Source organism: Portunus trituberculatus, unplaced genomic scaffold (genome assembly GCF_017591435.1).
Source record: "Portunus trituberculatus isolate SZX2019 unplaced genomic scaffold, ASM1759143v1 PGA_scaffold_64__5_contigs__length_350985, whole genome shotgun sequence".
Lineage (NCBI taxonomy): Eukaryota > Metazoa > Arthropoda > Malacostraca > Decapoda > Portunidae > Portunus > Portunus trituberculatus.
In genome coordinates, this window is record NW_025541705.1 from 33530 (window position 1) to 60775 (window position 27246).

Genomic DNA, 27246 nt, shown 5'->3' on the forward strand with positions numbered 1-27246 from the left:
ATAATAATAATAATAATAATAATAATAAGGATAATAATAATAGTAACAATAACAATAATAACAATAGTAATAAAACATAATAATAATTATAATAGTAATAATAAATAGTAACAAATGATAATAATAATAATAATAATAATAATAATAATAATAATAATAATAATAATAATAAAAATAATAATAACAACCATTACACAATACAAATAATTACATATAATATATTAATAGTACTGACATCAATAGTGAACATAATAATAATAATGGCAATAATAATAATAAAAATAATAATAATAAAATAATAATAATAATAATAATAATAATAATAATAATAATAATAACCATTGCACAATATAAAGAATTACATGTATTATATTAATAGTATTGACAACAATAGTAGTAGTAATAACAATAATAATAATAATAATAATAATAATAATAATAATAATAATAATAATAGTAATAATAATAATGACCATTGCACAATACAAACAATTACATATTATATTAGTAGTACTGATTACAATAGGAAAAATAATACATTCAATAATTATTTCTTAACTGTTTTTTTATCAGTAATTTAAAGAAATTTAATGGTTTGTTTTTAATGGTTTCTGAAAGCTGGTTCCAGTGTTTGGTTCCTCGTGAGACAACACTACGTTGGGCATGGGTATCCTTAAATTGCCTGTCTGCCTTAACTGAATATCATGAGACAAAATCTGGAAGCCTGTGTCTGTTGTGTATATATTGAGAGATGGGAGTGCTGGCTGACGTGGACGGGGTACAACGTCCCCATGCGGATCTGTCGTTTTAAAAAAAGGCCTCACATGATACGAATGTTTGTCCACGACAGAGCTGAGACCCCCTTCCCAAAGCATCCCAGCCTGGACACCCAACCATCCAGCACAGGACGGCCCCTATTGGGCGATCCCAGCAGCGGGTGGCTCCGCTGGTCCACAGGCAGCCTACGTAGGAACCATTTAGTCTGGCCCCTCACTGGCGACCTTACTAACATGAGTAGCCCTCTCCCCCTCGAAAGGGCAGAGCCTAAGCTCCCTCTAGCCTATTTCGCCAGGTCACAGGGGCACGCATGCCCCCACCACGACAAGGCGGTTCCCATCTGGAGGGGAAGGTCCTGAGGAATGTAAGGGAAAAAAATTTCATTGATTAACGAAAAATTAGGATATTAGGCTAGGGCAGTCGCACTGGATTTACGAGACAGGTTTTCTCCTGCTTCTATATGCGGATTGTGTTTATTGCGTTTATACTTAGTAACGTTCTCCGCTGAGGTCTTCTCAGTGCACGAAGAAAATTATGATACTGTACCGATAATGTATTAGTTATAGCAATTTTGTTTTACTTTGATTACGTGCAGTAACTCCTACCACTACTCCTAGTACTACTACTACTACTGATTACGTGGGCTTCACACACACTTTATCCCCCCCCCGGTTAAGAACCGCCTTGTCGTTGTGGGGGGGTCTTGCGTGCCCCTGTGACCTGGCGAGCTAGTCTAGAGGGGGCTTAGGCCCCTCCTCTGCCCTTTCGAGGGGGAGAGGGCTACCCTTGCTAGTAAGGTCGCCAGTGTGGGGCCAGACTAAATGGTTCTTACGTAGGCTGCCAGTGGACCAGCGGAGCCACCCGCTGGAGGGATCGCCCAATAGGGACCGTCCTGTGCTGGATGGCTGGGTGTCCAGACTGGGATGCTTTGGGAGGGGGGTCTCAGCTCTGCCGTGGACAAACATTCTGCATCATGTGGGGCGTTTTTTTAAGATGATTGGTCCGCATGGGGACGAGGTACCCTGTCCACGGCAGCCAGCGCTCGCTCCAATTGTCGTCCCAGTAGTTGGTTTCTCTTGCCCCTGGAGCTTATCTTTTGTGTTACTATTTTTTTTATGGGAAAACACAAAAAAACTATCAGGTTCTCGTGAGGTGGCTGACCTGGCCCGCGAGACGTCATCTTCTTCTGGCAGTTCTTCTGAGGGACGCATTTCTGCAGAATATGACTCCCTTGTGATGGTAAATGTTAATCCATCATTTTCCTATCACGCCTTGCACTCACTTCTCAAGGTCTATGGCACGGTTCTTTGCATTAGACTTGTTTATGATAAGGACTTTCCATCTAACCGCTGCAATGAGACTTTTCTGTCATGTGATGAAGCCCGTTTGGCTTATGAACATGTAGCATCTCTGTCCCTTGCCGGCTCGGGCTTTAAAACTGAATTTCTCCAGTCACGTAATATTTCAGACAGTGACATGGATTACATCCCAAATGTTTTTTGAAAACTATTTAAAAATTCAGTCCCAGAAGTTCGCCACATCCCGCGTTCACGTTTGTTTGTGGCGTACTACAGAAATGGGCGTGGGAATTTCATCCATTCCTCTCGGTACCTGTCCAAAGAGATCGGCACGATTCCTGAGGGAAACCTCAAGAAGTACGGTAAAGGGGTGCTAGTGCGAGCTAAAGATATCACGCAAGCAAGGATGTTGCAACATCTACCATGCACTTCTGACAGCATGTTTGAGACCGTGAAGGCTCATCCCACCTTTAATTATAGCAAAGGTTGTGTGTGCAGTCAGGATCTTTATGAATTTCTTGAAGGGGAAATACTGGCTATGTGTCATAGCTCAGTCCAAAAGGTGACTAAGATGTGGAATTCCTCCAACATGGTCCTTCTCTCCTTCTTTGGTTCCACCCTCAAAGACCGTATTCATATCGGTCTTATCAATCTTAGGGTGAGGCGTTTTGTTTCTCGCCCTCTTCAGTGTTTCTCATGCTATGGGTACGGTCACGGTAAAAGCTCCTCTAAGGAAGCTTCTCGATGTGGAGCATTGCAATGCTGCTGGTTATTGTTTCCATTGCCGTGATGCTGACCAGGTACGTTCCAGGCAATGCCTGGAGCAGGATATTTTACAGCTCGCTAACAGTCAGTTCATCAGCCTTGGTAGCGCCCGCCGTGAACTCCTTTCCCGCCAGAAAGACGGTACTGTGCAACATCTTATGCTTCATTGGCCGCTCGCTCTTCAGCTGAGTCTGCCGGTCCGAAGGCAACTCCTTCTGCTACCTCTCGCCCTGTTGGGGCGGGTGGTCCTGTTCATCTGGCTAATAGGTTTGCCCTTTTGTCCGACGACTCAGTAGAGTCATCAGTAAGAAGTAAGTGGGAATAATCCAGATATGACAAAAGTAACCCATGTAGTGGATATCCATTTGCCCCTGCATCGCCTAAGCCTTTGAAGGACCTGACCAAACGGCACCGCGGCTCTGCGGAGTCGTTAGATTTATCTCAACTTAAGCAGTCTAAAGTTTCTACCGGTGCACATAATCCTGAATCCTCCAGGGACCGCTCTGCTATGGTAGCTCCAGTAGTTTTTGTTCAGCCTCTTGTGACACCCTCTGTCTCAGATTGGGCTTCTTATGATCAGGATGGTCTTAGCATGGAGACGTCCGATGATATTGTCACAGCCGTCCCTCGTGGACCCACTGTGTCAAAAAGTGTAGTCCAGCCTAACCCTCGTCCTCCGATGACCGGTAGGAGTGATGATGGTTCGCATCACTCACCGGTAGGCGGAAAGGCAGCTGTCCAACGACCTGGCACATCACAACTCCCGTTCTCGTCGCTTGATTATTTCTAGTGAGGTGAGTCACGGGCAGCCTTCAAAAGGCTCGCACGTCCACTGCACCTAAATAGGCATCTTCAAGCTTCTACAGTGGAACTATAGAGGCCTTCGCGCCTCGTGGGGGGAACTCCGAACTTTACTGTCGGAGTTTTCTCCAGCCTGTGTAGCTCTCCAAGAGACTATGCTAGGTGATAGTACTTATTCTAGTCCTCCTGGCTATCGTGCCTTTTTTAGCACTCCTTTCCCCGAACAGGTCCACCACGGTGGCACAGCTATTCTAGTCCGTCAGGATATACCTGTTGTCCTCTTGCAACTTAACTCTCCCCTTCAGGTAGTTGCTGTTAAGGTCTTTATGAAACGATCCTACACTATTTGCAGTCTATATATCTCCATCGTCGGTGTGAAGACCACAACCAAACAATTCCCATTCGGTTGTGACGTCATAGGGCCAGGGTGAGGGACGCTTCTAAAGAGAGCTTGCGTGGATGGAGGAAAACACAAAGAACAAGTTCCGAAATATACTGGACAACAAACAATTGAGTGTTGTAAACAGGGTACTGTTTATACTTAAGACAGGGTCCACTGGGATGACCACAGGGAAGGAGACTGGTAGTGGGAGCCAGTCTGTGTATAACCGGTGTTGAAGTAGAAGATGATGAAAGGGCCCAAAGAGAGGAGTCAGACCAGGTCCTTGATTTAAATGGGTGGAGGTGAAGCTGGCGGCTGAAGGGAGGGGGTAGGCCAAGTCCGCAGAGTGTAACGAAGACTCCCACAGGAGCCAGCGACAGCTACGGGCCAGGCGGACGCGAGCACCAGGAAGAAGGGCTGGGCTGGTACTAAGGTTGGTCCAGATGTACCGGGCCGTGTGGGGAGTGGCTCAAATTCTCGTCAGCGGCCGGTGTAGAGGTTGTCACGGGGAGACAGGGCACCAGACTGAGGAGTAGAACTGGAGGTGCTAACTCAGCCAAGGCCCAGTTCAGTCTGCATGGGTAGGTCGCGGGGAACCACACAACACCTCCGGTGAAGCCAGATACCTAAGGAGTCGAACATTCGAAGGTATGATGAACAGTAGCGTGGGACTTCGAGGTGGTAATCCGAAGCGAAGCTTCTGAAGTAACGAAACTGGATAAACAAGAAAAGCAACACCGAAACAAATGAAACGCTTATTGAGCAAGAAAAAAAAATAAGGAAAAGGATAGTGCGGTCGTAAGATAGGTAGTTGAGCAAATAACCCTACTGGCTTGTCGTCACACTCGGGTTCCTGTCTCCAGGGGTGATCTTGACGGCCTGGTGCGTCAGCTGACTCCAATTTCCTCTTTCTGGGAGATTTTAACGGCCGTCACTCATTGTGGGATGAAGGTGCTAGTAATCCTCGTGGGGTTTTAATCGGTTCTTTTATTGAGGATGAGGGATTGGAGGTTTTATATTCTGGGGATGTTACACATTTCCACATTCCTACTGGGACTTTTGCAGCTATCGATCTTTGTCTGTGTACATCTAATTCTTTCCTTGCTTTTAATTGGTGGGTCCTACCGGATTTACACGGTAGTGACCACTTTCCGATTTTATTAGAATCTGTAAACACTGAGCCGCAGTCCCGGCCCCCACGCTGGGTTTTAGACAAGGCAGATTGGCCGCCATTCACAGACCTTACCTCTTTTATCCGACCGCTGGCTGACTTTTCTACTTTTGCTAAGGCTGTTGATTATTTTACTGATTTTTTACATTCAGCAGCGCTTCAGACAATCCCTAGGACATCCGGTCGCTTTACTAAGCGTCCTGTTCCTTGGTGGAACGCAACAAACACAAAGGCTGTGAAAGAGAAACGGGCAGCTTTGTCTCGTCTCCGGCAACATCGTTGGGACCAGCAGTGTCTGGACGCTTTTCGACGCTGCTGAGCTGGAGCCCGCCGCGTTTTGAAAGAGGCACAAAGAGCCTCTTGGAAAGCTTATGTTTCTTCCATTAACGCCCACACCCCTCTTACGGATGTCTTTAACAAAGTCTGCCGAAAATCTGGGAAGTTTTGTTGTCTCTTGGGCGAACGGTGGCAGACCCTAAGACTGTCGCCGACCTCTTCGCGGAGCACTTTGCCAGTGCTTCCCTGAAGGATCGATCCTCTAGTCCCAGACGCACGTCACCGCCAGAGAATGGAATCTCTCGGCATAAACTTTTCTTCCACTGGAGGGAAGTCCTATAATGTCCTCTTCTCTGTCTCCGAGTTGCGGACTGCTATATCCCAGTGTCATGACTCTTCCCCTGGTCCAGACGACATTTCTTATACCTTTTTGCGTCACATGTCTGACCGTGCTTTTAACTTTTTATTAAATCTTTATAATATGATTTGGCATACCGGTGATTTTCCATCCTCTTGGGCTGTCGCAGTGGTTCTCCCATTTCCTAAGCCTGGTAAAGATCATCTCCAGGCTACGAACTATCATCCTATATCTCTGACGCCCTCTATCTGTAAAGTGTTAGAAAAGATGGTAAATGTAAGACTCATGTGGTACTTGGAGAGGGGAAGTACTTGTCATCGGTACAGTATGGTTTCCGAAAAATGAGGTCTACTATTGATGCTCTTTTATCCCTTGAGTCTTCTATTTGTGAGGCCTTCGCTAATCACCACCATCAAGTAACAAAGTTTTTTTTTACCTGGAGAAGGCCTACGACGCGGCTTGGTGGTTCCTTGTATAATTTTGGCCTCCGTTGCCATCTTCCTATTTTTATTCAGCAGTTTTTATCTAGACGTCTTTTACGGGTTCGAGTGGGGAATGTTCTCTCCGATGCTACAGCTTTAAATGACGGTGTCCCACAGGGAAGTATTCTTAGTGTTACGCTATTCGCAGTTGCAATAAATGGTGTTATAGATACTCTACCGGATGGCGTTCACAGGTCCTTATATGTGGACGACTTGTGCATGTCTTTTGCTACTGCTAGGATGTCACTGATTGAGCGCAAGCTCCAACTGGCTATCAATAGGGTGTCCGGTTGGGCCAACATGAACGGTTTTCGATTCTCCACCTCGAAGATCGTAGCCGTGCATTTTTTGTGGAAACCGTGGTGTACATCCAGACCCTGATTTATATTTAGCCAATAGACGCCTCTCATGTGTGGAGACGACTCGATATCTTGGCTTATTGTTTGACAACCGTCTTACTTGGGTTCCCCATTTCCGTTCTCTTAAAGCGTCTTGAAGTACAGCACTATACCTTCTTCGGGTTTTAAGTCACACCTATTGGGATGCGGACAGGGACACTCTGCTGCTTCTTCACAGAACACTTATACTTCCCAAGCTGGAATACGGCTGTAAGATCTACTCATCCGCAACAGATGCACGGCTACGCACGCTTGACTCCGTGCATCATGCTGGGGTCCGCTTGGCTACGGGTGAATTTCCAATACCTAGCCTATTAGTGGATGCTGGTTTCTGGCCGCTCGACCTCAGGCGCCAGTCTTCGATGGTCCAGTGTTAGTTTCGCACCCTCCGTCTTCCTCATTCTTTCCCCTGTGTGTCAATATTGCGGGACTCGCGTTCGCAGGCGTATATCACTCGACCTACTCTTCCTATGGCGGACTATCATATGGCGGACTTATCTCTCGACCCCACTCCTGTCCTCTTGTTACGGCTCCCACGAGTTGGTTGTTGCCAGTTTCCTGTTTTGTCATTATGCCCTCCTACCACTGATGGCAAGAAGGAGTTTCCATCAGCTCTGTCCCACACACGGTTTTAGAACACTTTTTATCCATTCTGATGATATCCTCGCTTTTACTGATGGTTCCAAATCCGACGCTGGCGTTGGGTTTAGTGTGGTTTTCCCCTCTTTTTATCGGTCTGGCAGTTTTCCTTCAGTGGCATCCGTTTTTACTGCGGAGATGTCTGCCATAGTCCTAGCTTTACAGATAATTTTTACTCTCCCGGTTTCGTCTTTTACGATTTTTAGTGACTCTCGCAGTGCTCTTACTGCTCTCTCTTCTTTTATTTCCCTTCACCCATTGGTTTTATCAGCCCTGGAGTGGCTCTATCTACTCACCAGAATAGGATATAGCGTTGGGTTCTGTTGGGTCCCTTGTCACGCAGGTGTTCCCGGGAATGAACATGCAGATCGCCTCGCTAAAGAGGCAGCAAGTCGCGCTCAATCTCCTGCCCCTGTTCCGTTTCGAGATGTATTTCACTCTATTCGTGTGGCGGTTGCAGCAATATGGCAGAGGAGAGATCACAGCTTTCACTATTCCTCAGTGGACATACTCCCATGTCCAGGATCGCCGTGCAAAGACTTTATTGGCGCGACTGCGCGTAGGTCACACGTACCTTACACAAAGGTATCTGTTGACCAGGGACCCACAACATTTCTGTGATGACTGCCTGGTGCCACTTACGGTTCGGCACCTGATTGTCGAGTGCCCCAGTTTGACTAACTTAAGACATCGCTACCTCTACCGCTGTCGCGGTAGAGATAGCGGTATCTGTTATATATCAAAGGTCCTTGTACCAGAGTGCCTGGGCCAAGGCCATGACGTTTTGGGGATTTTGTGAGAAGCTGGCCTTCTCCCAAAGCTGTGAATTTTATTTTATTTTATTTCATTTTATTGTACTATTTAGTATCAATTTTATAGTATTTTTAGTGTTTTGCCCTTTTACTCTATTGTTTTTAATTATTTTGATTATTTCTTTTTTATATATACACGTTAGTTTCATCTCTTTTATCGTAGTGGCGCCATATGACCGTCGTTCTTGTGACGCCATACACTAAAATCCAATGCAATCCAATCTCCGGCGACATCGTGGGGACCCGCAGTTTCTGGACGCTTTTCGACGCTGCCGATCTCGGGCCCGCCGCGTTTTCAATGAGGCACAAAGAGCCTCCTGAAAAGCTCATGTCTCTTCCATTAACGCCCGCACCCCTCTTACGGATGTCTTTAACAAAGTCCGCCGAATTGCTGGGAAGTATTCTGCTCCAGCCCCACCAGTTTTGTTGTCTGCTGGGCAAACGGTGGCAGACCCTAAGACTGTCGCTGACCTCTTCGCGGAGCACTTTGCCAGTGTTTCCCGGAAGGATCCTGCAGCCCCAGGCGCACGTAACCGCCAGAGAATTTTTCTTCCACTGGAATGGAGTCTTATAATATCCCCTTCTCTGCCTCCGAGTTGCTTTGTCCCAGTGTCATGACTCTTCTCCTGGTCCAGACGACATTCCTTATGCGTCACATGTCTGACCGTGTTTTTAACTTTTTATTAAATCTTTATAATATGATTTGGCATACCGGTGACTTTCCATTTCCGAAGCCTGGGAAAGATAATCTTCAGGCTGCGAACTATCGTCCTATATCTTTGACATCCTGCATTTGTAAAGTATTAGAAAAGATGGTTAATGTAAGATTCATGTGGTACTTGGAGAGGGGAAACTATTTCTCATCGGTACAGTATGGTTTCCAAAAGATGAGGTCTACTACTGATGCTCTTTTATCACAGGAGTCTTCTATTTGTGAGGCTTTAACTAATCACCACTACCAGGTAACCTTTTATTTTGACCTGGAGAAGGACTACGACACAGCTTGGTGTCATGGCATTTTACAGTCTTTGTTTAATTTTGGCCTTCGTGGCCACCTTCCTATTTTTATCCAGCAGTTTTTATCCAGACGTTTTTACGGGTTCGAGTGGGAGTGTTCTCTCCGATGCTACTGCTCTAAATGATGGTGTCCCACAGGAAGTATTCTTAGTGTTACTATTCGCAGTCGCCATAAATGGTGTTATAGATACTCTACCGGATGGCGTTCGCAGCTCTTTATATGTGTACGACTTGTGCATCTCTTTTGCTACCGCTAGGATGTCACTGATTGAGCGCAAGCTCCAACTGGCAATCAATAGGGTGTCCGGTTGGGCCAACATGAACGGTTTTCGATTCTCCACCTCGAAGACCGTAGCGTGCATTTTTGTCGCAACCGTGGTGTACATCCAGACCCTGATTTATACCTCGCCAATAGACGAGTCTCATGTGTGGAGGTGACTCGATATCTTGGCCTTTTGTTTGACAACTGTCTCACCTGGGTTCCCCATTTCCGTTCTCTTAAGGCGTCTTGTCGGCAGGCATTATCCCTTCTTTGGGTTTTAAGTCACACCTCTTGGGGTGCGGACAGGGACACTTTGCTGCTGCTTCACCGTACGTACACTAATCCTTCCAAGCTGGAATACGGCTGTGAGATCTACTCATCTGCAACGGATGCACGGCTACGTGCTTGACTCCGTGCATCATGCTGGGGTCCGCTTGGCTACGGGTGCATTTCGGACATCTCCAATACCTAGCCTTATTAGTGGATGCTGGTTTCTGGCCGCTCGACCTCCGGCGCCAGTCTTCGATGCTTCGGTGTTGGTTTCGCACCCACCGTCTTCCTGATTCTGTCCCCTGTCTGTCAATATTGCGGGACTCGCGTTCGCAGGCATATGTCACTCGACCGAGTCTCCTAAACCTTTTGGCCTTCAAGTCGCAAATCTCATGGCGGATTTATCTATCGACCCCACTCCTGTGTACTCTTTCCGGCTCCCACGAGTTGGTTATTGGCAGCTTCCTGTTATCTCATTATGCCCACCTGCCATGGATGGCAAGAAGGATTTTCTGCCAGTTCTGTCCCACACACGGTTTTTAGAACACTTTATCCATTCTGATGATATCCCTGTTTTTACTGATGGTTCCAAATCCGACGCAGGCGTTGGGTTTGGTGTGGTTTTCCCCTTTTTTTATCGGTCTGGCAGACTTCCTTCAGTGGCATCCGTCTTTACTGTGGAGCTGTCTGCCATAGTCCTAGCTTTACAAATTATTTTTACTCTCCCGGTTTCTTCTTTTACAATTTTTAGTGGCTGTTGCAGTGCTCTCACTGCTCTTTCTTACATTATCTCCCTTCACCCATTGGTTTTATCAGCTCTAGAGTGGCTATATCTACTGTTTACAAGAAGAGGATATCGTGTTAGGTTCTGTTGGGTCCCTGGTCACTTTGGTGTTCCTGGGAATGAATACGCAGTCCGCCTCCCTAAGTCACGCTCCATCTCCTGCCCCTGTTCCGTTTCGAGATGTATTTCATCTAATTCGTGTGGCGGTTGCAGCAATTTGGCAGAGGAGATGGCTAACGGGCGTCGCAACCTCGAAAATGGGAGAGATCACTACTTCCTCTATCCCTCAATGGACATACACCCATGTTCGGGATCGCCGTTTTGTATATATATATATATATATATATATATATATATATATATATATATATATATATATATATATATATATATATATATATATATATATATATATATATATATATATATATATATATATATATATATATATATATATATATATATATATATATATATATATATATATATATATATATATATATATATATATATAGAGAGAGAGAGAGAGAGAGAGAGAGAGAGAGAGAGAGAGAGAGAGAGAGAGAGAGAGAGAGAGAGAGAGAGAGAGAGAGAGAGAGAGAGAGAGAGAGAGAGAGAGAGAGAGAGAGAGAGAGAAATGAATTATAGCGAGATATGGAGCAAATTGTAACAAAATACTGTTTAATTGAAAAAAAAAATGTCTGATAAAAAAAGATTCATAATTATTTATGCAATACTGCTCCTGAAATGCTTAGTATTGCGCAAACACTCAGGAATATTTAATGAACACCCTAAAATACACTGGTGTGCATGTGTGATGGCAATGCCGACACGGAAGCAGGGAAGCAATGCAGCCTTGGAGGTGCATGAGGTATGGTACATTGTTTGACTCAAAAGTGTCAGTAATGCAATGAAGTAACAGATGACTTTCCATTTTGTTCAGTATGTGTCTCATTTTTGGAAGAAACGTAAAGTGTCAGTAATGCAATGAAGTAACAGATGACTTTCCATTTTGTTCAGTATGTGTCTTATTTTTGGAAGAAACGTAAGTGAGATAAGACACAGGGTTGCATAGTGACAGGACATTCAAAGATATAAGAAAATAGCAGGAACCAAAGGGAGAACTGTGATGATCACTTACTTGGCAGAGTGCGACGAAGTGCTAAGGTGAAATAATCCGACGTGTCTAACTGATGAATATCAGTTATCTGAATGAAGCCTGGAGTTTTGTGATGTTTATCATCCTGAGATAAGATTGCCAACACACCACATTTGCACTATATGACAATATTTCAATCTTCCCGTCCAGCTTGCAATGACCTCACTTCATAGGTAAGCATGTTGTATGTGCATATGGTGTTTTTTTTTAATATATATCATTGCTGCATCATATTTATTGATGGATTAGGTGTGGATTATCATGTATTGCATTTTTCAATAATCTTTAGTGGTCTTCCTAAACTCTTTGAAACTTAAGTGTTGCCATATGGCAACACTAGGAACATAATCAATAGTAGGTTACACACTATTACCAATGACTTTCTTTTTTAATTTTCAGAAGCAGAGGCTTGAATCTGAATGAAATTTTGGACCTACTAAATGAAGAAGATGAGCCTGGAGATATATTCATCGAACCCCCTGAAGTACAAAACCTAACAGATGAAGATTCTGGTAACGAAGATGAGAAAAATGGCATTGGACCAGAAAATCTGAATGGCAATCAACTCCAGGCTACTGCAGAGCTGAGGGTCAAAGGATCAGAGGAGGATCAGCTTCCTCCACGCAAAAAACAGAAGTCTAGTAGCACGAAGAAACAAAAGACAAAAATTAAATGGACCAAAAATGAAGAACTTCTGAGAAGTCTTCATTTGTTTCCTGAAAGTGACTTTAGCAAGTATAGAGATTTTACTCCTGTCATGCTGTTTGAACTGTTCTTTGATGATGAGATTATTGAATATATTGCTGAACAGTCTACAATTTACTGCCTGTCAAAAAACTGGCCTGATGTAAAGGTAACATATCAGGAAATGAGAGTATATGAAATATGATGGTAAAGATAATTTTGTGCAAAGAGTACCAGATAACAAAAAACGGCTATGTGCAGGTGAAAGTTGCAAGTCAATTGGCAGGACAGAATGTAAAAAATGCAATGTTGGACTTTGTGTGGACTGTTTCGCTTCTTATCACACACTGTAATAACAATAATAAACATATGTGTTGTGCATGCATATTCAAGTGAATTTTTTTTTTTTTTTTTACGCCGAGATGTGGCTTATTTTCAAATAAAAAAACTCAATAAACATTTTATGATACTGTTTAAGTATTATCTACATGTATATCTCTTGTAAAGAATTAATGAAAAAAATAAATGCAAAAAAATATTACACTTAGAAACTAAGGAATATTAAATTATTTTCCTATGCGTAAGTAAATATCACTATGTTAAATCATCAGTGATGATATTTGGTAGTATTTCTTGCTTTTAGTGTTTGAATGTCAATTACTGTCTTTTGAAATAAACAAATAAAATTGATGATGTATAACAGTGACTCTACCTTGTAATTCGCCTAGCGTTGCCATATGGCAACACCTAATATCATGAAAAGTAATGACTATATAAAGATAAAATTTATATATGATATTCAGTTCGTCATTATCAAATTCCCATTAAAATTTGGTGAAGGTTGGAGAAAATACAATAATCTAGGAGGATATGGGTTAAGAGGGAGGTGGTGGCGTGGTAGACACGGTGGTGAGCGTGGGATCAGGAAGACGTATTTTCGAATCCCACCACGTGCAGCATATATATATATATATATATATATATATATATATATATATATATATATATATATATATATATATATATATATATATATATATATATATATATATATATATATATATATATATATATATATATATATATATATATATATATATATATATATATATATATATATATATATATATATATATATATATATATATATATATATATATATATATATATATATATATATATATATATATATATATATATATATATATATATATATATATATATATATATATATATATATATATATATATATATATATATATATATATATATATATATATATATATATATATATATATATATATATATATATATATATATATATATATATATATATATATATATATATATATATATATATATATATATATATATATATATATATATATATATATATATATATATATATATATATATATATATATATATATATATATATATATATATATATATATATATATATATATATATATAGACTTGAATACTCCATTAATCTATTTTCTATATCTTTAAATAAAGAAGTATTTTCAAGATCATGGAAATGAATGACCATCAGTGATGTATAATCTGTATAAATAGAATAGATAATTACTGTGAAAAAGCCTTTCCCTTGCCTCCTCCTTGAGGCATTAGCCCAGTGGTTCCCAAACTAGGGGAAATTTCCCCCTAGGGGGAAATTTGAAGCTACGAGGGGGGTAAATAATTACACTACCTACTAACAAAAAAAATCGCTATGGCTATGCTTAGTTGTTACTACCTGCTCTCTATCCACTTTACTCTGTAACGTTAAGTTTATTAGTATATTTGTACATTTGAAAAATAAATTAGTAAATAGTCTCAGTGTGTTTTAACTGCTCTTTCTCTCATACACATGAAGGGGGAAATCTGGATGGTTGAACTGGGTGCAGGGGGAAATGACGGAAAAAAGTTTGGGAACCACTGCTAAGCCAATCTCTGAAGGTTGCACGAATGCCGGCACTGGTCCCATATTAATCATACTCTTTTACTGGCGTTTTATTTCCTGTTATACAACTGTTTATACGGCAGTCTGTTGGTATCCATATATTGTTATTATCTTTTTTTTTTTTTTTCATTTTATGAATCTGAAAGAATACTGTGTCGTTGCAGGCACTTTTTTTTTATGGTAAGGCCTATAGCGCCTGTAGGCACACTTAAAAGTGTGTGGGAAGCGCTGTTCAGCTTCCGCCCATTAGTGGCGCAGGCAATTTTATCTATAGTGGTACCCATATTAGGGCCCATATCACCGCCCAAGCTCATCTTGAGTGTAACCACCTAGAACCTGGGTATCATGGTGATATGCAGGTAACTTTAAACCTTTCGACAAATGGCAAAGTGTTTTAAGGCTGTACGTGGTGGGATTTGAACCTACGCGTGGACGTCTGCCCGATTCCACGCTCACCACTTTATCCACTATGCCTGATGTGGGAACCGCTAAGGCTGCACTTGAAACTGAGTTCTTTGACCTTCTGTCACACACACACACACACACACACACACACACACACACACACACACACACACACACACACGTTATCACATGATAACAGCCACAGCATAATAAAGACACACTCGGCCATACAGTAACAAGCATTATACACATTCAAACTTCACATATCTGCACACGTCCCACCAAATGATGGCACAACCCATATCATGCCTGACCACACATTGCACAACATGCTACAACACATCACGTCTCGTCGCAACACATTCAGCCAGTCAGCCACCCACCTCGCACCACACGTTCATGTCACCCTGCCATATACTCCTATGTCGACTCTAGTAATTATTATCAGTATACTACACACATGTGTCACCATTCGGCACAAGTTAATACAGATAATATTGCATTATGTTTTTTTGTATTTTCCACTTCGAACGATTCTGATCAATACATAACAACAATACAGCATTCACTATTTAATATTTCACAACCCAGAGTTCACAAAGTGACCAACATTACCCAACTAACACCGCTGACATAATCAAATAACTGACAACTCTACCACACTAAGAGTGCCCGCAGCTCACGTGACGTGAACCTTTTTCCTTCTGCCCTATATGTGCACCGCTGAAGTCAGCGCACGGTCACTCATACGCCCTATCTGATGCCTTATGAACACTACACAACATGTACACGATTATATTAATACACGAAAATATAAACCAAATTGACACTGAGCCACTCGTTTCAAAACTATATGTTAATATAGATAAATTAATAACTCACTTTTGAACTTAATTCCTCAACAACTACCGGAATCCTATCTTGGTAAGACTCAAGAGAGTAGCACTGGTGTGCTGGACGTTTCTGGTGCATGGCGTGGATCCTGCACCGAACGCATCGTCCTTCACTAGTGCTTTCTTTTCCATCTAACTGACTATGAGTCATCCTTTCCTTTCAGCAGTGAGGGAACGCACATGGCTACCTCAAACCGTTGTCATGCTCCCCAATCGTCAGCCTCTCTGTGCTCGCTTCATTAATAAAAGTATAAATGTATGTATCTTGGGTCATATTCCATTCTCTCTCTCTCTCTCTCTCTCTCTCTCTCTCTCTCTCTCTCTCTCTCTCTCTCTCTCTCTCTCTCTCTCTCTCTCTCTCTCTCTCTCTCTCTCTATCTATCTATCTATCTATCTCTCTCTCTCTCAGTATTGGCGATATTGTTTTTGTTGTTGATGATGCTGTTATTCTTGTGTGTGTGTGTGTGTGTGTGTGTGTGTGTATGTGTGTGTGTTCTTTGTTGTTGTTGTTTTATTTAACACTGTTTAACACTGTTGTTCTTTCTTACTGTCATTATCAACATATATATTTTTTCATCATTATTACTGACTTAAACTCTTCTTAATTATCAACTATATCTTTCTTCCTCCTGTCCCTATTCGTTCTTCTCATCTTTCTCCTCCCTCAGGTCAGGAGTAAGAATGTGAGACATCGTCACATCTGGCAGTGGCATGCGTGGGGCAGTATTGCGCGAACGTGTGAGTGGGAAGGAGTGTCGGGCGGATATAACTGAAAACTAGAGCCACGCTGGAAACTGTAACACATACTTAGTGAATTCACCTACTCATTGATGACATAAATTAGTTCAAATTATAGTTTTCATTCAGCATTTTTTTTATTTATTAATTTACTTTTTGTATTATTAACTCGCTACTCTAAAAAGACTAAATCTGGAGTCCTCAAAGCGGTGGATATCAACACCTAAGGATGGATGAATAACCAGGCGGTCAGTGGATATTTACTGTTGGGTTAAAGAGATTAAGGTGGTGAGCATGGGGATCGATCAGACGTACATGAGTAGGTTCAAATCCCACCATCTATCGTCTTGATACTTTGCCATTTGTCGAGTGGTTTAAAGTTACCTACATGTCACCATGATACCCATGTTCTAGGTGGTTACACCAATTATGTGCTTGGGTGGTGATATGAACCTTAATATTGGTACCACCATAAATAAAATTGCCTGCGCCACTAATGGGTGGAAGCTTAACTGCGCTTCAAACACTCTTCGAGTTACTTACAGGCGCTATAGACCAGGACATTAATTTACTGAATTTAGGCAACAAATATTTTTTTTCTGTAAATCGTCGGAAATTTCAGCAGTGCATCACTAAGTCTTCCTCAACGCATTTTCTTTCTGTGTGTCACCTTTATATCATGCTACTATTATTAACATAATGTCACTGCTAACTCCGGTAATAATATCTAATTTGGTATAGGTTTATTATCGCAATTATAAAAGCTAGACTATTAGGGGGTCAATAGAAAAATTTTTACTTTATAGCTGTGAGCTAAAATGTTAGACAATCCCTGCTGTAGATGAAAGCACACGAATTTTTTGGTATGATATTGTGTTTTTGTTTCTAATAACAAATTAAAAGACATTATCAACAAGAGACAGTCTTGAGACTGACAACCTTGCTAATAATCTGTAAGGCTTTTGAATACATTCGTTGTCAGACAGCTGTGCGTTTCTCAATAACGGCACACACACACACATTGTCAACTCAATTATCGGGAGTGTAAATATAAAGTAATAGTGATGATGATGATGGTGAGTAATAATAATCATAAAAATGATATCAGTAATAATAATGATAATAGAAAAAAATAATAATGATAATAATCATCATCATAATGATAATAATAATAGTAATAATCAAAATAATGATAGTAAAAATTATTAAATAAAACTATATAACAATAATAATATTAATATTAATGATAATAACAATAATAATAATAGTAATAATAATAATAATAATAACTAATATAAATACTAAAAATTATAACAATAACAATAGTAATAAATTAATCATTATTTTTAATAATAATAATAATAATAATAATTATTATTATTATTATTATTATTATTATTATTATCATCATAAAAAATAATAATAATAATAATAATAATAAAGAAGATAACAATATACATTAACAATAATAATAATAATAACAATAATGATAATAATAATAATAACAACAATAATAATAATAATAATAATAATAATAATAATAATAATAATAATAATAATAAAATGAAGATAATAACAATAATAATAATAATAGTAATAATAATAATGATAATAATGGTAATAATAATAACAATATTAAATAGTTTTGGATTCTTACAGTTGAGATTCCGTAATACACGTACATATTAACTCGTTATTTACAAAGTGACAACTAATATACACACAACAATACATAATGAATCCTAAAGAATTTTTACCTTACAATTTGGTCGTGTGTATGTCAGATGGCTCCAACAACCAGTGCTTCCATTTTTGGGTAAAATACCCTAAACTAGAGTAATTGGACCCTTCTTTGGGTAGTGTTTAGGTTAATGCATAAACTAGGGTAATTTTAGGGTAATCTGCCCTCCTATGGATAGGTGTGCTTGGAATGGTGCCAATCTGGTGGCAGGCTGGTTCTCTTTCATGTTCGTTTCATGTACACAATCATCCCCGTGACTTGTATCATCCCTTCACCCCCCCAACCCCATCCCCTTTCTCCCCAGTCTCCACTCACCCGTCCACTACGCGTACACGTTTTGGACCTTCGGACGGTTAGATCACAGTTCACACACCGTTAGTCACTTGCGAGGACGAGTCCACACCGAGCAGCCGCAGTAGTAGCTGTAGTGTGTAGTCCTATGTGTGTGTTTGGGGGTGGGGGGGGGCAATATTTAACCTTATGTATGATAAGAGTACATTAATCAACAATTAATGGGCAACTTCAACAATCTAGGGTAAAACACTCAAATCTAGGGTAAGATTTCATCAACTCATGGAAGCACTGCCAACAACACTAATATGTCAGTACCCTTCCTGAGGTGTGTGCTGGGATGGTGTCTCCATGGCGATAAACTTCAATGCATGTATATGTAAGTCACGCTGTGCTAGAGGTTCGGCTGTAATGGTGTTGTTACTTATACCCTGTTGCGTTGATAATACTGTGACATGGGAGCAGAATCTGAATGTCCATATTGTGATAATACAGTGAGGGAATAGAGAGCAGTTCTTGTAGTGTCGCACACTGATCGTGTATTCTCCTAAACACCTACGGATTGTGAATTCCTCTATAGCACGTAAGGCATCAGTAATTCCAATCTAGTATTTGTGTGTCTTTGTTTATCATACACATTGCTATATCTGATTTATAGTGCCTACCATCAGCACTAGTGTTACCAGTGTTACTACTGTTGCCACCATCACCACCACTGCTACTACTACTACTACTATTATTACTACTATTACTACTACCACCACTACTACTACTACTACCACCACTACTACTACCACCACTACTACTACTACTACCACCACCATCACCACCACCACCACCACCACCACCACTACTACTACTACTACTACTACTACTACTACTACTACTACTACTACTACTACCATCACCACCACTTCTACTACTGCTGCTACTACTACTACTTTTACTACTACTTTTACTACTACTACTACTACTACTACTACTACTACTACTACTACTACTACTACTACTACTACTGCTGCTATTACTTTTTTATGTAGGAGAGAGGGCCAGCCAAAGGTAATGAAATATTTAAAAAAAAAAAAAGGCCCACTGGGGAGATGGTTCTTTAGTAGAAAAAAGAAAAAAAACATTAGCGAAAGTTAGGAGTAGATGTCTTGATACCTCCCTCTTAAAAGAAGGTAAGTCGTAGAAAGGCAGAAATAGTTCCGGTGTTTACCAGTGAAAGGTGTGAATGATTGAGAGTACTGGTTAACTGCTACATTAAAGAGTTGGACAGAATGGGGATGAGAAGAAGAAAGCTTTGTGCAGCTAGGCATGCAGTTAGCAAGATCAGTAGAACAGTTAGCATGAACATAACGATAATAGATAAAAAGAGATGAAACATTGCGGCGGCAGAAAAAGGGGCTAAAGACAGTCAGTCAGAGGATGGGAGTTGATGAGACGAAAAACATTTGATTCCACGCTATCTAATAAAACTGTGTGAGTAGAACCTCTCCAAACATGCGAAGAGTAATCCATGCAGGAGCGGATAAGGCCCTTGTACAAAGTAAGCAGTTCGAGAGGCGAGAAAAAAACTGGTGGAGACGCCTCAGAACGCCAAACTTCATAAAAGCTGTTTTAGCAAGAGATGAGATGTGAAGTTTTCAGTTAAGATTATGAGTAAAGGACAAACCGAGGATATTCAGTGTGGAAGAGGGAGACAGTTGAGTGTCATTGAAGAAGAGGGGATAGTCGTTTGAAAGGTTGTGTCGAGTTGGTAGGTGGAGGAATTTATTTTTTTTAGGCATTGAAAACTACTAGATTTTACCTGCCCCAATTGGAAATCTTAGAAAGATCAGAAGTCCGGCTTTCTGTGCCGTCATTGCGTGATCTGTTGACTTATTGAAGGGTTCGTCTTCTCTAAAAGGACGTGGAAAGATGTAGGGTGGTGTCATTGCGCAGGAATGGATAGGACAAGAAGTTTAGTTAAGAAGCGGTATTGGAGATGTCCGAAATGCACCCGTAGACAAGCGGACCCCAGCATGATGCACGGGGTCAAGCGTGCGTAGTCGTGCATCCGTTGCGTATGAGTAGATCTCAGAGCCGTATTCCAGCTTCGGAAGTATGAGTGTACGGTGAAGCAGCAGCAACGTGTCCCTGTCCGCACCCAAAGAGGTGTGACTTAAAACCCGAAGAAGATATAGTGCCGTCCTGCAGGATGCTTTAAGAGAACGGAAATAAGGAACCCAAGTAAGACGGTTGTCAAACAATAGACCAAGATATCGAGTGGCCTCCACATATGAGATACGTCTATTAGCTAAAAATAAATCGGGATCTGGATGAAGGCCACGATTACGACAAAAATGCATAGACACGGTCTTTGAGGTGGAGAAACGAAAACCATTTATGTTGGCCCAACTGAACACTCGATTGATTGCCAGTTGGACCTTTCGCTCAATCAGTGACATCCTAGCAGCAGCAAAAGAGATGCACAAGTCGTCCACATATAAAGAGCTGTGAACGCCATCTGGGAGAGTATGTATCACACCATTTATGGCGACTGCGAATAATGTAACACTAAGAATACTGCCCTGTTGAATGCCATCATTTAGAGCAGTAACCTCAGAGAGAACACTCCCCATTCGAACCCGTAAAAAACGTCTGAATAAAAACTATTGGATAAAAAGAGGAAGGTGACCACGAAGGCCAAAATTAAACAAAGACTGTAAAATGCCATGACACTAAGCCGTGTCGTAGGCTTTTTCCAGGACAAAAAAGACTTTTACTTGATGGTAGTGATTACCGAAGGCCTCACAAATGGAAGACTCTAGGGATAAAAGAGCATCAGTAGTAAACCTCATCTTACGGAAGCCATACTGTACCGATGACAAGAACTTCCGCCTCTCCAAGTACCACATGAGTCTTACATTTACCATCTTTTCTAACACTTTACAAATACAAGACGTCAAAGATATAGGACGGTAATTCGTAGCCTGGAGATGATCTTTCCCAGCCTTCGGAAATGGGAGAACCACTGCCACAGCCCAAGAAGATGGAAAGTCACCGGTATGCCAAATCATATCATATACATTTAATAAAAAGCTAAAAGCCCGGTCAAACATGTGACGCAAAAAGGCATAAAGAATGTCGTCAGGACCAGGAGAAGAGTCATGACACTGGGACAAAGCTGTCCGCAACTCGGAGGCAGAGAAGGGGACATTATAGGACTCCCCTCCAGAGGAAGAAAAATTTATGCCAAGAGATTCCATTCTCTGTCAGTGACGTTCGCCCGGGGCTGCAGGATCCTTCCGGGAAATATTGGCAAAGTGCTCCGCGAAGAGGTCCCCACGATGTCGCCGATGACGAGAGAAAGTTGCCCGTTTTTCTTTCACAGCGTTAGTTCATGCTGCGTTCCACCAAGGAACGGAACGCTTAGTAAAGCGACCGGATGTCTTAGGGATTGTCTGAAGTGCTACTGAACGTATAAAATCGGTAAAATAATCAACAGCCTCAGCACAAGTAGAAAAGTCAGCCAACGGACGGATAAAAGAGCTAAGGTCTGTGAATCGAGGCCAATCTGCCTTGTCTAAAACCCAGCGTGGAGGCCGGGACTGTGGGTCAGAGTTCACAGATTCTAATAAAATCGGAAAGTGGTCACTACCGTGTAAATCTGGTAGGACCCGCCAATTAAAATCAAGGAAAGAATTAGATGTACACAGAGAAAGATCGATAGCGGAAAAAGTCCCAGTAGGACTGTGGAACAGTCTTACTGTAACATCCCCAGAATTTAAAACCTCCAATCCCTCATCCTGAATAAAAGACCCGATTAACCCGTACAGCGTCAGCAGATCTGAGACTTTGTGATTTCGCCAGTGCTCGCCACATCATGGATTTTTTTTTGTTTGCTAAACCAGTCTTAAACCAGTCATTCCTCCCAGAACTGACTGGAAGTGGTATCAATTGGTGCGAGATATTTTGCGCTAAGCAAAGCCTTATGTGACTAGTTTATTCGCTTCCTCGTTTCTCACCAGTCGATCCCCGAGTTGGACACACGCATAATACCGTTCCTGAGTTGAAAGAAAAACAACATGTCATGTTTTGCTGTTTGGGAGTGCTTGTGGATAAAAATGGACACGAGATATCGCGAGGGAGTGTTGCCTTTCACTGTGCAAATATTTTCCGAGTAATATGTACTTGTTTTTCCTTATAACAAAGCGATTGGAAAATTCTTATTTATGTCATACAAAGTTTTCACTACCACAATATAACAATTACCAAAAACAACTAAAATGCTAAGAGTAAGTAATGGAAGTTACGGCTTTGTTCATATTAGCGGAGTTGAGGCGTAAGTTTCCCGCTACACCTAGCTGAAGGCAGCAGAAACTGCTAAAGTTCAGAATTGTAATAAATAAATACAGGAAGCATTCATGCTAGCAGGGACGAGGAGGCAGCATCAGCCATGTCTACAGTACATGATGGCAGTATAATGGTAGGTTTTGAGGACGCAATACCTCCGAAAACACGAGAAAGCTCGCCGACGTATATCATACCTCTCTGACGCACGGTTCGCTCAGAGTAGCCGACGTATCTCGTACGTCTCTGACACTGTACGGGTTAAAACCCAACGAGGATTACTAGCACTTACATCCCACAATGGGTGACGGCCGTTAAAATATCCCAATAAAAGAAAAGCTGACGCACCAGACCGTCAAGCTCACCGCTGGAGACAGGAAGACGGGGAGGGAGTTATAATATGCAAATAGTGTAGGATCGTCCCATAAAAACTTTAACAGCAACCACCTGAAACGGAGAGTTGAGTTGCAAGGGGACAACAGGTATGTCTTGACGGACAAGGATAGCTGTGCCACTGTGGTGGCCCTGGTCAGAGAAAGGAGTGCTAAAAAGGCACGATAGCCAGGAGGACTAGAATAAGTACTATCACCTAGCATAGTCTCTTGTAAAGCTACACAGGCTGGAGAGAACTCTGACAATAAAGCTCGGAGTTCCACCCATGAAGTGCGAAGACCTCTACAGTTCCACTGTAAGAGCTTGAAGATATCTATTTGGGTGCAGTGGACTGGCGAGCTGTTTGAGGCTGCCCGTTACTGACCTGACTAGAAATAATGAAACGACAGTGGTTCCACGAGGGACGGCTGTGACAATATCATTGGACGTCTCCATACTAAGACCGTCCTCTTCACAAGAAGCCCGATCTGAGACGGATGGCATCACAGAAGGCTGGACAGAAACAACTGGAGCTAATATTGCAGAACAGTCCCTGGAGGACTCACGGTCACGTGCTACGGGAGAAACCTTAGATTGTTTAGGCTGAGCAAAATCGATCGACTCCGCAGAGCCGCGGTGCCGTTTGGTCAGGCCTTTCAAAGGCCTAGGAGATACAGGTGGCAAATGGACATCTACTATATGGGTTAGTTTGGTCAAGTCCGTATTATTATCGTCGCTTCTTGCAGGTGACTCAACTGAGTCGTTGGACAAAAGGGCAAACCTATTAGTCAGATGAACAGGACCACCCGCCCCAACGGAGCGAGAGGTAGCAGGGGGAGTTGTCTTCGGACCGGCAGACACAGCTGAAGAGCGAGCGGCCAATGAAGCATAGGATATCGCACCAGTACCGGCCTTCTGGCGGTACAGGAGTTCACGGCGGGCGCAACCTAGGCTAATGAACTGAGTGTTAGCAAGCTGTAGAATGTCTTGCTCTAGGCGATACCTAGGGCATTGCCTGGAACGTACCTGGTGAGCATCCCCGCAGTGGAAACAATAAGCTGCAGCATTGCAATGCTCCTCAGAATGTGAGTCTAGTGCTGAGCAATTACCGCATCGAGAAGCTTCTTTGCAGGAGCTTTTGCCATGGCCGTAGCCGTAGCACAGGAAACATTGAAGAGGACGGGAAATAAAACGTCTCACCCTAAGATTAATAGGTCCGATATTAACACGGTCAGGGAGGGTGGAACCAAAAAAGGTGAGAAGGACCATGTTGGAAGAGTTCCTCATCTTAGACACCTCTTGGACTGAGCTAGGACACATTGCTAGTATTTCCTCTTCTTTAAATTCATAAAAATCTTGACTATAAACACAACCTTTGCTATAATTAAAGGTGGAATGAGCCTTAACAGTCTTAAGCATGCTGTCAGAAGGGCATGGGAGATGTTGCAACATCCTCGCGTAATATCTTTAGCTCGCACTAACACCCATTTCCCGTATTTCTTAAGGTTTCCCTCAGGAATCGTGCCGATCTCTTTGGATGAAAATCCCGCGCCCATTTCTGTAGCATGCCACAAACCAGGAGAGAAGGTTTTACTTTTTCTCCCCACTCCAGGCAATGCTCTTCACAGTAAGTTCATGGGACCTTATGTTGTGTCCATTAAATTATGTGGTCCACACTCCTGACCGTCGTAAGAATTCCCAACTAGTTCGTATCAACCTAATGAAACCTTACCACTCCAGAGAACCAGAGGACGACTTGTCTCGCACTGTACCTGTATGTTTGGTAGGGAAGGAGTCTGGTCCTGTACCCCCCGAGGAAGAGTTCGACATCGAATTCCTCTTCTCGTCACCTAAAGGACGCCCCTCAAACAGCCAAATCATGTCTAACCTTGATAAGGTGTTTCTTTCCTTAACACCTTCACAACAGTCTGATCTTAAAAAGTTATTGTTAGACTTTTCAGAAATCACAAGTGACCTTCCAGGACTTTGTAATACTATCCAACATGACATAACATTAATATTTAATGACATCAAGCCTATAAGACAACCAGCCTATCGCATTTCACCCATTAAAAGAGACATGATGAAAAAGAGGTAGACTATCTGCTCTGTCATCACCTTGCAGAACCTAGTATATCCCCTGGGCTTCTCCTGCCTGTTAACATCTAAGCCAGATGGTAGTAGTCGATTTTGCACCGACTACAGGAAATTAAATAAAGTGACGGTGCCAGACTCCTACCCATTGCCCTTGATAGAGGACCTTATAGATAGTATAGGAGTAGCCAAATTTGTAACCACTATAGACTTACTTAAAGGTTACCACCAGATTCCCCTCTCGGACGAGGCCTGAATAATATCCGCCTTCATCACCCCCTTCGGACTATACCAATACACAGTGATGCCCTTTGGCTTGTCTAATGCTCCGCCACCTTCCAGAGGGCTATAAATTACATCACCCAGGACTTGGAGGGAACATCTGCATATCTGGACGACCTGGTGGTGACTTCGGACGACTGGGTGACACATCTGACCCGTCTTCGGAGGCTGATGGGTCGGTTGCAGGAAGCCGGGCTTACCATCAACCTGGCCAAGTTCACCTTCGGGAAGTCTACGGTGGTCTACCTGGGACATGTAGTGGTGAACGGCAAGGTTCGCCCCAAGAGAGCCAACGTGGAGGCCATCCTTGGCTTCCCTGTCCCTACCACCAGGAAAGCTCTCATGAGGTTCTAGGGGATGGCTGGTTTCTACAGAAGATTCTGTAGGAACTTCACCCTGGCCGCCCCTCTGACGGACCTTATCAGCACTTCCGTCCCTTCCACTGGACCCCGATCTGTGACCAAGCCTTCCAACATTTCAAGGCGTTTCTCTCCTAAGAACCAGTGGTCTGGAAGCCGGATCACTCCCGCCCCTTCCATCTACAAGTGGGTGCTGTCCTACTACAAACGGACCCCACAAGCGGCATCCTCCATCCCATCGCCTATCACTCCGCCAAGCTGAAGAAACATCAACTCAACTCCACCATCGAGAAGGAGGCTCTGGCACTCGTCCTGGCGCTCCAACGTTTTGAGTGCTACCTTCATCCTGGTCCTCAAACTACGAAGGTCTTCACCGATCACAATCCTCTGGCCTTCCTTCACGCCATGAAGAACCGAAACCAACGCATTCTTAGGTGGGCCTTGTTAACTCAACCCTTCAACTTGGAAGTCCACCATATCAAGGGGGTGGACAACATCATCGCCGACGCCTTATCAAGATCTCCCGTCTCACCTCCTTCATAAGCCCATTACGGAGGTCTTAGGGGGGAGGAAATGTTACGGCCAGGCCGTAACATACTTTCACTACCATCACCTCCTCCGCTTGTTACCTCGTTCGCCACCTCTCCGCCTCCCCCTTCCACGTCACCGTCTCGTGAACCTTCCACGCCACTGTCTCATGAACCCTCCACGTCAACGTTTCATGAAGCCCCGCTACTATCCTGAAGTTGGATTCACGCGGCCCCATTCGACTCAACCGGAAGTGTTAAGCCAGCTCTTGGCTTTCTGGAAGTTAGTTGAGGTCCAGGCCTCAACCAGTGAACACAACGCCTCTTGGGTCTACCGTGGGCTCAACCATCACCTAGCACTTCACCACTGCGACACCGTCATAAGTATCACTTCCCCTCGTCCGTGTTTTCCACATATCCTCCATATAGGATTAGGATTATTGTTAGGTATTAAGTTGGGTTCTTTATTGTTGTATTTATTACTGTGTTATATGTATATGTGTATGTCATTTTCCTGTGTTTCATGTTATATATATGTTTCATGTTTCATGTTATATCTGTGTGTCAGTTTCATTATGGGTTATTAAAATAGCTTTTTAAAGTGCCCCCTTTGCATTTCCTCACCAGTTGATCCTGCAGTGTTTTTTTTTATTGTTATTGGTCACCGGCTCCCCGATGCCAATCTTACCAGTTTAACCGGTGAACGTAACACACTATAAATAAAATTGCCTGCGCCACTAATGGGCGGAAGCTGAACAGCGGTTCCCATACATTCTTCAAGTGTGCCTACAGGCGCTATAGGCCTTATCGTAAAAAAAAAAAAAAAAAAAACACAAGGCGGTTCCCATCCCGGGGGAAGTCTACCTCGGCTAAAGACTGGCTCGGTACTGGCGTTTTTTGCAAGGCACAAC

At 42.3% G+C, this 27246-nt stretch overlaps 2 protein-coding genes across 3 annotated transcripts in view; both read left to right on the plus strand.

Moving 5' to 3' along the window:
• Positions 1-11171: 11171 nt before the first annotated feature.
• LOC123500997 (piggyBac transposable element-derived protein 2-like) lies at positions 11172-13032 on the plus strand. Its single transcript, XM_045249552.1, has 2 exons — positions 11172-11824; positions 12051-13032. The coding sequence occupies exons 1-2, from the start codon at positions 11808-11810 to the stop codon at positions 12538-12540; spliced, it is 507 nt and encodes a 168-aa protein (XP_045105487.1). The 5' UTR covers positions 11172-11807; the 3' UTR covers positions 12541-13032.
• A 3301-nt stretch (positions 13033-16333) lies between these two features.
• The window catches only part of LOC123501000 (fibrinogen-like protein 1), a 93514-nt gene continuing 82601 nt past the window's right edge, over positions 16334-27246 (plus strand). The window contains exon 1 of one of the 2 annotated variants that reach the window (XM_045249555.1): positions 16334-16392. The gene's annotated coding sequence lies outside the window, so the exon portion shown is untranslated. Of the gene's footprint in view, positions 16393-16413; positions 16583-27246 lie in introns of those variants that run through there. The other variant, XM_045249554.1, reaches the window with a different exon arrangement.